Raw genomic sequence first — 13,066 nt, 5'->3', positions numbered from 1 at the left:
AAGGTTCACGACTGGCTTTAATAGGGGAGATTTCTTAATATTTCAGAAAGGTTACTGACTTCTATCAGAAAACAATCCTGGTTTTTGTAAGATATGTTACTGACTGAAATTGGGCACATCAGCTGCCTATTATTTTCCAGGAACGTTTCTGAATCGTTTTTACAGTGTAGTGTCAACTGTTGAAATACAGTTATCGTTAAATACATTGGAAAAAAAAAGTTATTAAGAACATTTGCAATATCCCTACCGTTTTCGATTAAATTTCCATGCTCATCAACCAATGGCCGAATTTGACTATTACAAGTTTTCCGAGAATTAGAGTAAGCAAAAAATCTTTTAGGATTCCCATCAATGTTATCTGCTAGCCTTTGCTCCAATTCCCTTTTCCGAATCCGTACCAAATACTTAAAGTGTCGTCTTGCCTTACAATACTGGAGCCTATATGAATATAATACAGAATCAGTGTCATCGAAAGAAAAGAGGGTCGTTCCTGGATGTCAACCGTCAGGGGGTGGCACCCGAAGTAAAATTGCAAGTTAAAAAAAAAAAAAAAAAAAAAAACTTCTATTCAGAAAATTTATCCCTGTAGTTTAAATTATATTAACTTTATTAAACGCAACTGCATCATTACGAGGGGTGGCGGGGTGGGTTGCTTAAGCAGGGAGAGACCCTCTTGAGAGGGGGCTGATACACAATTGAATTTAAGATTTTATTAAAAAAATATACATATTTTAGTTTTGAACTTCTCCCCATCAATTTAAATTATATTTAATCTATCAAACATAGTAGCATTTCTACGGGGGGGGGGGGGCATTTACACTGGCTGACATTTTTCTGAAGGTGACCCCAAAACTGCATAAGGGTTCCTAAAAAATATAACTACTGAATTCCCAATACATTTTAAGATATATTTAATCTATCAAACGCAGTAGCATTATTAGAGAAGGTTGGCTTGTATCGAGTGACATCCCTTTTGAAGTGCAAGCTATATAAAAAGTGTTAATTGTTTTTATTTGCCTTGTGTACACTATCGAACTTGAATTTTCGTTATAACACAAATGTAGTAGTTTCTGAAAATCGAAAGAATTTGATTTTTTTATACTTAAATATAACGATGTCAGTTTCACAATTATTATTAAAAACAGAAGGCAAAAACTCAAACAGCTTTCTTTTTATATGTCACTGTTATTTTTATTCAAGGTGATTTCATGCATTTTAAATTCATTTTTTTATTAAGCTATATAAACGTACTAAACTAAATAGTAATAATAAAAGATAAAAAAAAAAAAAATTTAAATGAATATTTTAAAAGCTTATTCATTAATGAAAAACAATCATTGAAAATGATTTTTATGTTGCAATTAAGGCTTCTTTAAACTAAAACTTTAATGATCTAAAATCTTGAATAAGAAGGCAAAGGAAAGAAATATCTTTTAAAAAAGGAAATGCTTTGGCATAAAATACATCCTAAAAAAACTTGGGTTGCAACTTATCAGATTCTGAAAAGCAAATGAAAAGTATCTCGTAAAACGAGGATTCAAAGCAAAAAAGAAATTAGGTCATATAGCTAGAAAGAATCGGTGCCTTTTTTATCTTTATGCAAGAGATATTGATTGACATCGTTCCTATATGTCTTTGAACGAGCTTTTATATTGGCGTAAATTATTTTTTTTATTGAATAATTTACATGTGTTTATTTTAAAAAGTACGTGTATTTATTTAATTTTTTTTTCGGGACATTGATCAACTAATTAATTAATTAATTTCTACAACTGCAGTTTTATAAGTTTGGAAAAATAAACCGTATTTCTCCATTTTAGTTGATTTAAAACTTATCTATCTATCTACATATATATATAGATTTTATATATAGGAAAGATTTTAATGTTGATCTAAAACGTCCTCCAAAGACGAAATTCTTGGATGGAGACTACCAGGTCACGTCACACAGAATGAATTTTTTTATGTTTAGTTTTTGCAGCAATTTTACTCACGTCTGCTACCAGTTTCCATGCCAAAACCTGCGCGATACTACTTAAATAACAACGAACCTTTCTTACCAACTATGATGTGCTTATGCAAAATACCTTTTGGTACTTAGGACTAGGTGTGATAGGGGGACAGATGCTCTTGGACTAGTTATTTTAATGCTCCTAAAAAATGCCTGACACTATTGTTTTGTTTATTCTATGCAGTTTTTGTGTTAGCCTTTTTGAATTCATAGAAATGTTAATCAAATTTAGATCAAATTAGGTATTTATCTAACACTGTAAGAAAATAATTGTGTAAGGTGACCAGTATTAGTGGGTGCAACGTTAAATGAATTCTGAAGCGTGTATCATTGTTTAAAAATCTCAAATTGTTGGAGGAATTTCACACTATGGTTTCTGTAGAATTGATTATTACGCTCAGTTAGCTAGAAATAGATTCTGATGTATAGTTGGATGATAGTTATATTCTGATCATTACGCGCATGCTTAAAGATCAGAATCGGCACAGAGCATCTGAACTCTTATGAGCGAAACGAAAACAGGCCTTGATAGTCAAATGGTAAAACGCTCTTGCATTGCGACCCGTCTCGTCTGGGAAATTTGATTTGTGGGTTCGAGTCCCACTCAGGTCATTTCCTCTCTTAGTGCAATAAAAATGTCCGTTTTGTGTATTAAAATACATAAATATTGTTTATTGAAATAATCGATGCACATTGGTAGTCAAAAATCATGAACTTGATAAATGGTCAAGAATGTCAGACGAAAGCTTAAACTTTGCTTTTAAGCGATATCTCTGTAAGCATACAAAAACTCTGGGGGAGTTTTACTCAGAAAATAGTGAGACATTACGCTAAAGTTACATTACCATGGTTTAACTTACCACAAACGATGCGTAACTTTCCACAAGATATATAAGTTAAGTTACTCCATAGTAGCGGAAGCAGCTAATCTGCTACTGATTTTATGGAGTAAGGTTACACAATTTTTTTTCACAGTGAAGTGTTGCCCTCTATTGGCAGTGTTTCTACATACGACTTGGGTCCTTATTCCGTTATTATATTAAATATATATTAAAAGATAATTAAAATATATATATATATATATATATATATCTAAAATAAATATCCTGTTTGGGATTGTTTGAGTTAGTCACTCCCCTTTTGAGTTGTGTCAAACCCGTTCAAAAGGTTCTGTACCCAAAACAATTATCACTTTTTCGTTCAATGTTATGAATTATACACATTTAGGTTTATAACACATTTCCCATTTCGATTATTTTGAATACAATTTATAAGTAAATTATGTACAAAGAGTTAATGACAACGTTTCAAAAGGTCTGTGAAAATTGAAAATCAAGAGAAATTATTAATATTTCTTTTAAGTAAAAGGAAATAGTCCGAATAGTTTCTGTTTATAAATTGAAAAGCTTCCCCGATTTCTTCAATATTCACGTTCGGTTATTGCAGAACATTCTTGGAACTGAAATACGAAAACTATTTCAATGAAAAGATTCGGTTATATTTCTTTTTATGTGAATGGTAGCAGTTTAAAAGATTGGAAGCAATATTTATTAGTGGACTTTATTTACTTAGAAGTTTCAGAAAATGATGTTACTCCATTGAAATTCTTTGCTATGAAATCAAATAAACTTTGTTGATATTAAATTCCTCATTGATTCTTTTCATTTAAAAAGATATGAAAGATTTCGAATTATTTTTACTGCCTTTCATAATATAAAATTCCTGAGAGGTTCTGGTATGGGGAGAAATATCCGACTAATTATACACAATTGACTTGGATAGGACTGAATTGACTTATAGTTGCGTCATAATAGGGGTAAGGGGTGTTCTTCCCACATCTTAACCATTTTGAGGGTGACACTCCAAGTAAATTTAATAACTTATAAAAAGTTTAAATACTTTAATTATGAAAATTGCAAACGATTTATATAAAAGTATGCTTGAACTATCAAATTTTAACGAAGGAAGAGCACAGTATTGAAGAAGGGGGGGGGGGGGGAGAGGAGAATAAAAAATCTTAGAAAAATTGTGCATTAAATACGTTCGTATTTTTTACGGGATGATCGTAAAATGCTGCTAGAGAGTAAATGATCAATGTTGAAAAATGAAAAACTGTAAGAACATGAAACCTATCTCATTGACCAAAGATATGAATGTTAATATACAATACGCTTGAAATGTCTACCGTCCCCGACTATCTAGTAATGATAAAACATAAATTTTGTCGTGATGTCTAGACACAAATTTTTTTAGCCCAGGAGTCTGCACCTCGAAGCGTTTTTTTTTTTTTGAAAATTCGATTTTGTTGCTTTTTTATCCCAATTTAATGCTCATTATTCACGTAAATTTTATAATAAGGGAAAAATACATTTTTGCACATTTTTTAATTTTGGATAATTTGAAAGCTTGGAAGTCTGGGCATAAAATGACGGTTCTTTGAAGTTTCAACGAGCGTTGGGAAAGCTGTAAGAATTATTTTTAGAAAACTTCAAGCACAGGCTTATTTTAAGTCAGGTAAGCGAATTCAAGTGGCTAAGCTCGAGGATAACATTAAAAATCAAGCTGAATAGGAATGATTTATTGTCCAATGTGGTACACATATTTACCCTAAAGAAGTCGCGTTTCCTTTTGTTACGCTAGTGCTCGCCCTTCGGTCTTTTCCCCGCCATAGCGATCCGTGAGACGAAAGCATAAGAAAGGAAGTGCCGAAGAGAAAATGACACCTGACTAGGATGGCGCGCTATTGGTCTAAATAACCAACATACATTTCCAAAAGCTATGCAACGTTGAAATACCGAAGAAAATTCTCAGAACTAAGTGCGTGGGCTATGGAGAGTGACTTTCAGCTACACAGATGGACCCCATTATTAGAATAAGGGGTGGTGGCATACAGCGAAATATCTGACAACGGGCGGGGAATCAACCAAAGCTCGACTTCTCTAGGGTTAAAAAAAGGCAGTTTATGCATACGTCTGTAATATATTCTTCTTTACATAAAACTAATTATATTTTAGAGCTGCATTTCCTTTTAAAATTAATCCCTCGACGCTAATGATCTAATACATGTTCTTTTATAGAACAAAAAAAAAAAAAACGGTTTTTTTATTATTTATTTTTAGATACATGCTTTATATAAAGAATTTCTCTCTCATACACAGTTTTTAACAATCCAAATTTTTCTCGGCATTAAAAAAAAAAAAAAACTGAAGTAAATAAATTAAAATTACCTGTAACAAATAGATCAGCTGATCCTTGAACGGATTCTTGGTCGTTGCTAACAAAGCACTGATACATAGCGGAATCTTCTCTTCTGACTGGATTGATCTGTAAAATGTCCCGTGAGACAAGGTTTACGGAACCGCCGGTCACTAAAGTGCGCCCATTTTTTAGCCACAGAACAGAGTGCACTGGATGTCCCATTACACGACAACTCAATGTAGCCATCTTTCCGACGTCTAGAGTCTGTGACTCAGGATCAATTTTGGCTGACAATGGTGCTGTAAATAAAAACAAATGAAGCTGTCAGTGTAAGAACACGTAAATGAGATTTTTTAAACAAAAGTTTAAATTATAAAGATCGTATCCATGCTCTCTCTGTAAGGGTAATGTTTAATAGTAAGACGTACTCTTCCTTAGTAATTAAGTTGGTGCTAGCTAAGAAAGTTGAGTTATTTTGAAAATAAGAGGCACTTGCAAACTCAATTAAAACGTATACCGTAAAAATTTTTTGCACTTATATCTAACTAGTATCAGGCGTTTTATTATTATTATTATTTTTTTGTTTTCTAAAACAAAACTTGTCTGTTCATAAGATAATTTCATAACTGTAGATTTTGGGACACCTTTGGAACATAGTATTCCAAAGGAGGACCATGTGATTGAACCACTTTTAAAAATGTAAAGAAAATATTCGCATTTTCTTGTTTTTACAACTATAAAAATTGACTAGCTTGGTCTATTCCAAATTAACTAGTTCTAATAAGAATGAACCTTCAGTTTATGGATGTTAAAACCGTGCTGCCCCCCATATTGCAAAAAGTTCTGCTTTAGCCTTGGCTTACGGACGGTAACTGGATATATGTCTGCATCTCTGTTCGGATGTCTATGACGCCCATAGTACCGATGGGCGGCTATTTTCTTGAAATTTTTGCAAACAATTAGTTTTTAGCATAAGGGTGTGCACCTAGAAGTGATAATTCGAAAATTCGATTCTATTCTTTTTTTATTCCAATTTTAAGCCCATTTTCCACATAAACTTGATAATACGGGGAGAAATTATTTCATTTACATTTGTCAGTTTTAGATCACTTGGAAACTTATAAATTTCTGCTGAAGTTAAGTTTGTTGAAGTTTCTACGATTATTAGGAGAGCTGTAGGAATCGTTTAGAGAAAACCAACATCCTATGATTCCCCAAACGATTTTAAATCATTGGGCTCTCTGATGATGTTGTTTTCAGTGCTATTGGTAAAATATGTTATATATGGAGGCTCATTTGTGATATAATAATACATAGTTATAATACAAGTTTTCCCTATCTTGAACTTACAAGCTCCAGAATAAAATCAAAAAATAAAGATAAATGTGATTTTTTTTCTAAACGGACATTAAGTTTTATATGTTTCCATGGTTACGTCTTTTATTCTTTCCGTTTGATTCGTTACTTTATTTTTCCGCTATCAACATTTTTTAAAAACGTGCTTTTCTGCGATCTAAACATTTTTCTTTCATTGAAAAGGATTTAAATTGAAACATTTTATCTGCAAAGAAAAAAATATCTGCTTTTTCTTTCTTTGTTTTTATGGAATTATGTTTAATAAATTATAAAAATATTGAATTTCAACAAACTCTCTACAGTGTTTAATTTTAGGAAAATCTCTCATTTTGTGTTTAACAGCCGAAAATCATGCGCCAAATTTAATGACTAGCGTACAATGTTCGTCAGCAAATGCAACCATATTTTCGAATTATTTGCCTTTTTTTTTTAAATAAGAACATACAATTGTGTTCTTAATAGTTACTAAAAAATTAGTAGTCGATTTATATGAACAAATTCCGAGGAAAAAAAACTTAACGCATAGTAGACGAGCTGTAAATATATATAATAGCGAACCAAATTACCTTTTAAATTTCTACTACGGGCAAAGCCGTGCCGGTACCATTAGTGTATCATATTTGGTCTCAAATTTGTTCTAAAATAATATCGTAATTTGTATATACATTATTACAGATACTACACTGCAAAAAATAATTGTTGTTTTTACAGTAATATACTACTTTTTCCAACAGTTTAATACTGCTCTTCTAAATAACAGAAAAAAACTGTAAAACTGTTTTAGATTGCGCAAAACGATGCGCAAAAGGTGTTTCTTTTCATACGGGAAGAGAAACTAATGAATTCAAAGTATCGACAGCCATGTTAGTTATTTTTCGGGTGTGCTGAGACGAGACTGCTCAGCTGTAATCCAAGTTAAAGGTAAGTGCTAGTAATATTATTCATTCCCTTTTCTCAAAATGTAGTTTTTTTTATCATCGATAATGTATGTAAAATAACAGTATTTATTTTGAAATCATAATTCGTATTCCAATATTCGTTGACGTTGACTTTGCAATTTCTTTTAGTTGCTAAGTTGTAGCGATTGCTTTATAGCAAAAATCCGAGTAGTTGTTGTGATTCTAAATATTTTACTGCCCGTATGATAGTTTTTAAACATTTTCTGAAACTCAAATTTGATTTAAAAATAAATCAGTTCCTTTCTTTATCGTTTTTAAAGTTATTAGAACATTAGATTTTGTTTACGATAATATTTTGTGTTATATAGCATGTGAGTACTTAAAATTTAAATTCTTATGTCTTCTAGTAAATTTTTAGTGAATCGCGATTGACTTCTTCCTTCAGTTTTTTTTTTCTTTCTTATGTTCAGTTTTAAATTCTTTAACACTTTGCATTTAACCATTTTATTGATAAACTTTACGTTATAGCAATGTAAATAAATAAAATAACAACGTGACCGAGAGACATGCAAACAGTATCAAGTTTAATGATATTTTTGTTGAAGAATTTGCCACTCTGAAAGACTCAAAATTCTCTGAAATCTGGAGCCAGCTTTCATACTTATCTAACAAAACTAAAATAATTATAATTAAAAAAAATCATCAATGAAGCACTCCAAAAAATAAAAAAATAAATAAAAATAAGCATCTTTAGATACAAACACGAAACCCTTGTGTTTTAAAAGTTTTATATTTGCGTCAGTAAGAAATTAAAGTTTTACTTCTGGAAAAATGCACTAATAGCATTGAAACTTGTGAACTTAAAAATAATTTTAGGAACCATATTCAATGGCACTCGATGGGAGGTCACGGGAAGTCACTATGACCTCCCCAAAACTGCCATATTGAGAACACTTTGTCTGCCGATTCGGAAAATTTGGGGACATAATTGTAACGATTCAAATTTTTGAATTCTCGAATGTCCAAATTTCATTGGCTATTGTACTTAATTGTGCGTACTTAATTTGTGCATGCACCAGTATTTTATTAATCGGCAAATATGTAAGTTCCGTTCGACAAATTGAGATTTGTCATATTTTCTTCGCCTTGAAGGACATGCTCATTTAGAAAAGTAGATACCTAGAACTACAGTAGAATTTGAAACTCTTTTAACCTTGAAATCGTCAGTTTCCTTATGTTTTAACTTTAAGAACCCTTTGAGTCTTAAAGTTTGGTATCAATGCGTTTATGATGAAGACAAAAACTATATTATAAATACTGAAAAATGTGGTTCTGTACTTCACTGTCTTTCACTGCATATAAAAAGTAAAAATATGTCAGATTGTTATCCCCGTAAAAAGGAAAATTGCAGAATTTCGTTTAAACCTGTAACGGAGATTCAAGCCAAAGCCGGGTAAGATCTTTTGCATTTAAATGCGATGGGTTCCTTAGCAGTTGAGTTCTTTAGGGGGGGGGGGGGATTATTTTCACAATAATGGACGATTTTTCAAAAAAGTGAGGTTTTCGAATACTTTGTCAGGTTTCAAAAGAGAACAGAGAAAATTACGGGAAAGATTCGATTTCAAAAAGAAACTTCTGAGCACCCGGTTTGAAATTTAAATTAGCGACCAAAACATATGAATCGAAAAAACCAACAAATCCTCCATTTAACAAAGTAGCGTCATAGAACATTATAACTAAACATTAATGAATGGAATTAGAACACTTTTAAATGAATCGGGTTTGCCTCAGCAGTTTTGAGCCGAATCAGCTATGTGCTTCCACTACTTACGGACTAGAGCGGTTTTAAAAGGAAGAACCAAAACCTTTTTTAAACTATTTGAGGGAAGAAAGCCATCTATTAAACACTCCCGTGTTTTTTGGTTGTATTTCGTATATTGCACTTCTAAAACAGAAAATAAGCAAATTGGATATGAAAGCTAAACAGGGAGTCATGGTAGGATATGCGTTTTATATGAAAGGTTATAGAATTTGGGATCCCGAAAATAGTGAAGTGACAGAAATGCTGAATGTTAAATTCGATGAAAATAAATTCTGGGCGGGAAAAAAATAGGAACGGGAAACAGAGGTATACTGTTTTATTTCACTTCTGAGTAAATCTGAAGTAGAAGAAGAATATCCTGAAGATCATGAAATAGCATGTTGTGAGAATTAAATTGGTTGAAGAAATACCAAGGCAAAGCATATATTGACACGACGATTCTAAAGTCCGAATCGTGAAACCGAGGTTAATTGTTCTGAAAATAACATTGAATATGACCCAAAATATTTTGATTTCATTTCTGATGATAATTCAAGAAAAGTATCAGATTCTGATGAAGATAGGGGGGATAATTCAAGTAAACTAGAAACTAACATTTCCGAAGATGTAATTCCTTCGAATTTGAAACAAAGTTTGAGAATGCCAGAAAGGGAAGATTGGCAAAACGCAACAGAACAGATTAGCAGAACGAAATAATTCGCTTCAAGGCCAGACTGGTAATTTTAGGTAACAACCAGCTATTGGGGGGGGGGGGGATTCTTTTCGCAAGTGTTCTCTTCAGTAATTTCCTTTCCTTTGGTTGAGGCTTTCTTTTCAATTTTTGTGTATAAGTTACATTGGGTCCATTTCCGAGCAGATGTCTGCAATGCGTATCTATATGCGGATTTAAAAGAAGAGATTTGTGAGACAACCTAAAGGGTTTGTCGGTCCCTGAAATCTAAATTTTGTCTGTAAACTGAATAAATCATTTTTATTCTGATACAGATTACGCCTCAAATCAAGACGACTGGAATATAATGCCCAGGGGGGGGGGCGCTTGTAATGTTTTTGGATAGGGTACGAATAATATGGTGTACATTCAAACAAAAATACGTAGCACTCTCAACGATAGAAGCAGAGTATATTTCAGTTAGTGAACAATCTAAGGAAGTTATGTGAATAAAAAGAATTTTAAATGCCACGAAAAGAATTCAGTATTTTAGACTGATTGTCACAGTATAGAGTACTATTAATCTAGTTGCGATCGATTTTTCTAGTTCTGCAAGAAAAAATTGCACAACTAAGCAGATTGATGTGGGGTACCATTTCCTACGGAATTTGATTGATGGAAATGAATTTGGAATAAATTTTGTTGAGAAACTAAAAATAATTTAGCTGATTGTTTCACAAAACCTTTCTGTAGGGAAAATTTACGTAAAGCTTGAATTGCAATGACATATTTTTCTAAAGTGTTTTTTTTTTTTTTTTTTTGAAATGTCTCAATTATTCCATTATGTTTAAGCTATAATTTGTGCACACAAACGGATGGATTATAATATTTTTTTAATTTTTTATTCATGTCTTAATGTATTTCCTTTTTTCGGTGTGCTGGCGTGCCAAGAAGGGGGAAATTTGCTAGCGAATATTTTGTTACTGTCCCTCCAGCGCACGAAGGAAAAACAATTGTAGTTGATTTCATTTTGAATTTGTGCCTGGTGATATGGTTGCGGTTAGGTATTTCGGAAAAATTTAAACTATAAATTTCAGTCCAGCCGCCTGAATTTACTTCATTTAAATTTATTCACTAATGCAATATCATTTCTTTATTTTTAGTGGTATGCAAATGTAAAGAACTACGTAACTTGTGACCAGAACTGAATGGAATAATGGTTGTGTCATTTTATCAAGATAACAGTTCGCGGTTGTGCTCCGCTTGGAATTTCAAATAAGCCTCTAGTCTGAACGATGTGCGATAATTCACTTTGTGACATGAATGCCGGCAACGGAAGTTTATAAGTATCTCTTTTCATTTATATTTTTGTGTTTTCGGATGTAATTTGTAATTACCAATGCTTTTGAGTTTTAAAGCGTTCTTAGCCACGTAAGCTTATTCGACGGTCTGCGTGCCATATTGGACACCTGAAGCTGATTTTTGTGGCCCGTTGTCAGGTTCTATGTTACAATCAAGAACTATCTTTTGGAAGAAGTTAAACTCAATTTTATTTTGTTTTGATTAAAATGTGATCGGCCATACAATTTATTTAATTCTGAATTTTTTAAATTTGTAATTCAATATTATATTTTACGGGTAATTGAATATTATCACTTCAAGAATCACCCCAATATAGAAATTTCTGTTGCTAGAGCTAAATTAGACGTAAATTTCTTTCATTATTATTTTTTTTTAATTTTCCAGTAAATTTTGGAACACTGATTCTTTGTTTTTACATGTTATTAAAATCGAAGGAACCAAAACAGAATGTTAAAAGCACGATGTATTACAGCGTATGAAACTTTCTTCGCATATTCAGACTTGCAAATGTGAACATGTTTAAATCTACAGTTAAAAGTGGTGCGGTCTTCCGGCAAAGCATTTTCAAGAAGGATAGCATTGTTTATAACAAGGACGGTGGGCCAAATGTGGACTTCTCAATTTCTTAATCATTAGAACTGGCCCTACCAGATTTACTCTATTTTGACATGTTTGACGATTTATTATTTTGTTGAAAACTTTAAACTTTTCTGACCGAATTTTCATTTTTTGCTGAATTTACTTTAACTAAGCCATTTTGATTTTGGGAATATAGAATTGTTTCTTCCAGATTTCAGGTACATTCCGAAAAACTTAAAGATAAATTGCCTAAATCCTCGCAAAAAAAGTGCCACTTAAAAAAAAAGCCGCTGGTGGCTTAAATGGGGACATCGATAGTTGTTCAAAACGGGGGTCGGGGCGGGGGGCTTCCCCATTTTGAAAGACATAGAATATACATGAAACATCATAAATTATTCTTAAATATTAAGACATATATAAGATAGAATGTTCTTACGATATTATTTTATTTCAACTCAAATGACTCTTCAATGTGATTCCTTTGAACTTAAGGAAAAATCTCCAAAAAATTAAATTTTAACAGTATAATAACACAATTATGGATTAAAATGCAGGAAAAAAATATTTAAAAAAAAAGTAAAATATTTCATATTAAGTACAGACAGAGTTCTAAATAATTATTTTACGTCACACTTTGTTTAATATTCAGATTTCTAATAATGGGCAGCTGTCAAAGAAAAAGAAAATGAAGCTGGTATCAGTTGAACATACCTCGAGCTGTTAACAAGTGTTGGAACGGAATATGGGTTACAAAAAAAAAATAAAGTAAAAACATCTACGGTTTTCAATGCTACTGTAGCAACTTGGGGGGGGGGGACTAAAAGAGGCTACATACAGTATTCATTGTTTTGAATGAATACCCCAATATTTCCCAATTGGTTGTCCTAAACTTCGACCTTGCTCCATTTTCTAAAAAAATATTTCTCTACCTTATCCTTATTTTCGTTTTGAAGTAAATATATTGCAATTCGATAATCTGGAGCCTATTATAAGAAGAGACTAGTTTCAAGTTGTATCGTCCTTAAAACATTTTAATTTTTTCTTTAGGCCAAGATGTTAGTCCCATTTCGGAAAACTTTCCGCTGCTTTTTTTTTTTTAATTCTTCACTTACACAAGGAGTTACTCTTCCGATCACTTCAGTTAGTCGATCAAAAAAAAAAAAAAATAAATAAACATTATTCTTAATCAA

General features: G+C 32.0%; 1 protein-coding gene across 1 annotated transcript in view; it reads right to left on the bottom strand.

Annotated features, from left to right (window-relative positions):
- LOC129222895 (cell adhesion molecule Dscam2-like) overlaps positions 1-13,066 on the bottom strand; it is a 142,771-nt gene that overhangs the window by 82,146 nt on the left and 47,559 nt on the right. The window contains exon 6 of the mRNA XM_054857458.1: positions 5,239-5,508. Within this exon, the coding sequence (XP_054713433.1) occupies positions 5,239-5,508 (270 nt within the window). The remainder of the gene's footprint in view (positions 1-5,238; positions 5,509-13,066) is intronic.

This window comes from Uloborus diversus, chromosome 5 (assembly GCF_026930045.1).
Source record: "Uloborus diversus isolate 005 chromosome 5, Udiv.v.3.1, whole genome shotgun sequence".
NCBI classification, from domain to species: domain Eukaryota; kingdom Metazoa; phylum Arthropoda; class Arachnida; order Araneae; family Uloboridae; genus Uloborus; species Uloborus diversus.
Note: the sequence above shows the minus strand (reverse complement) of the source record. Positions and strands in the feature narration are given on the sequence as shown.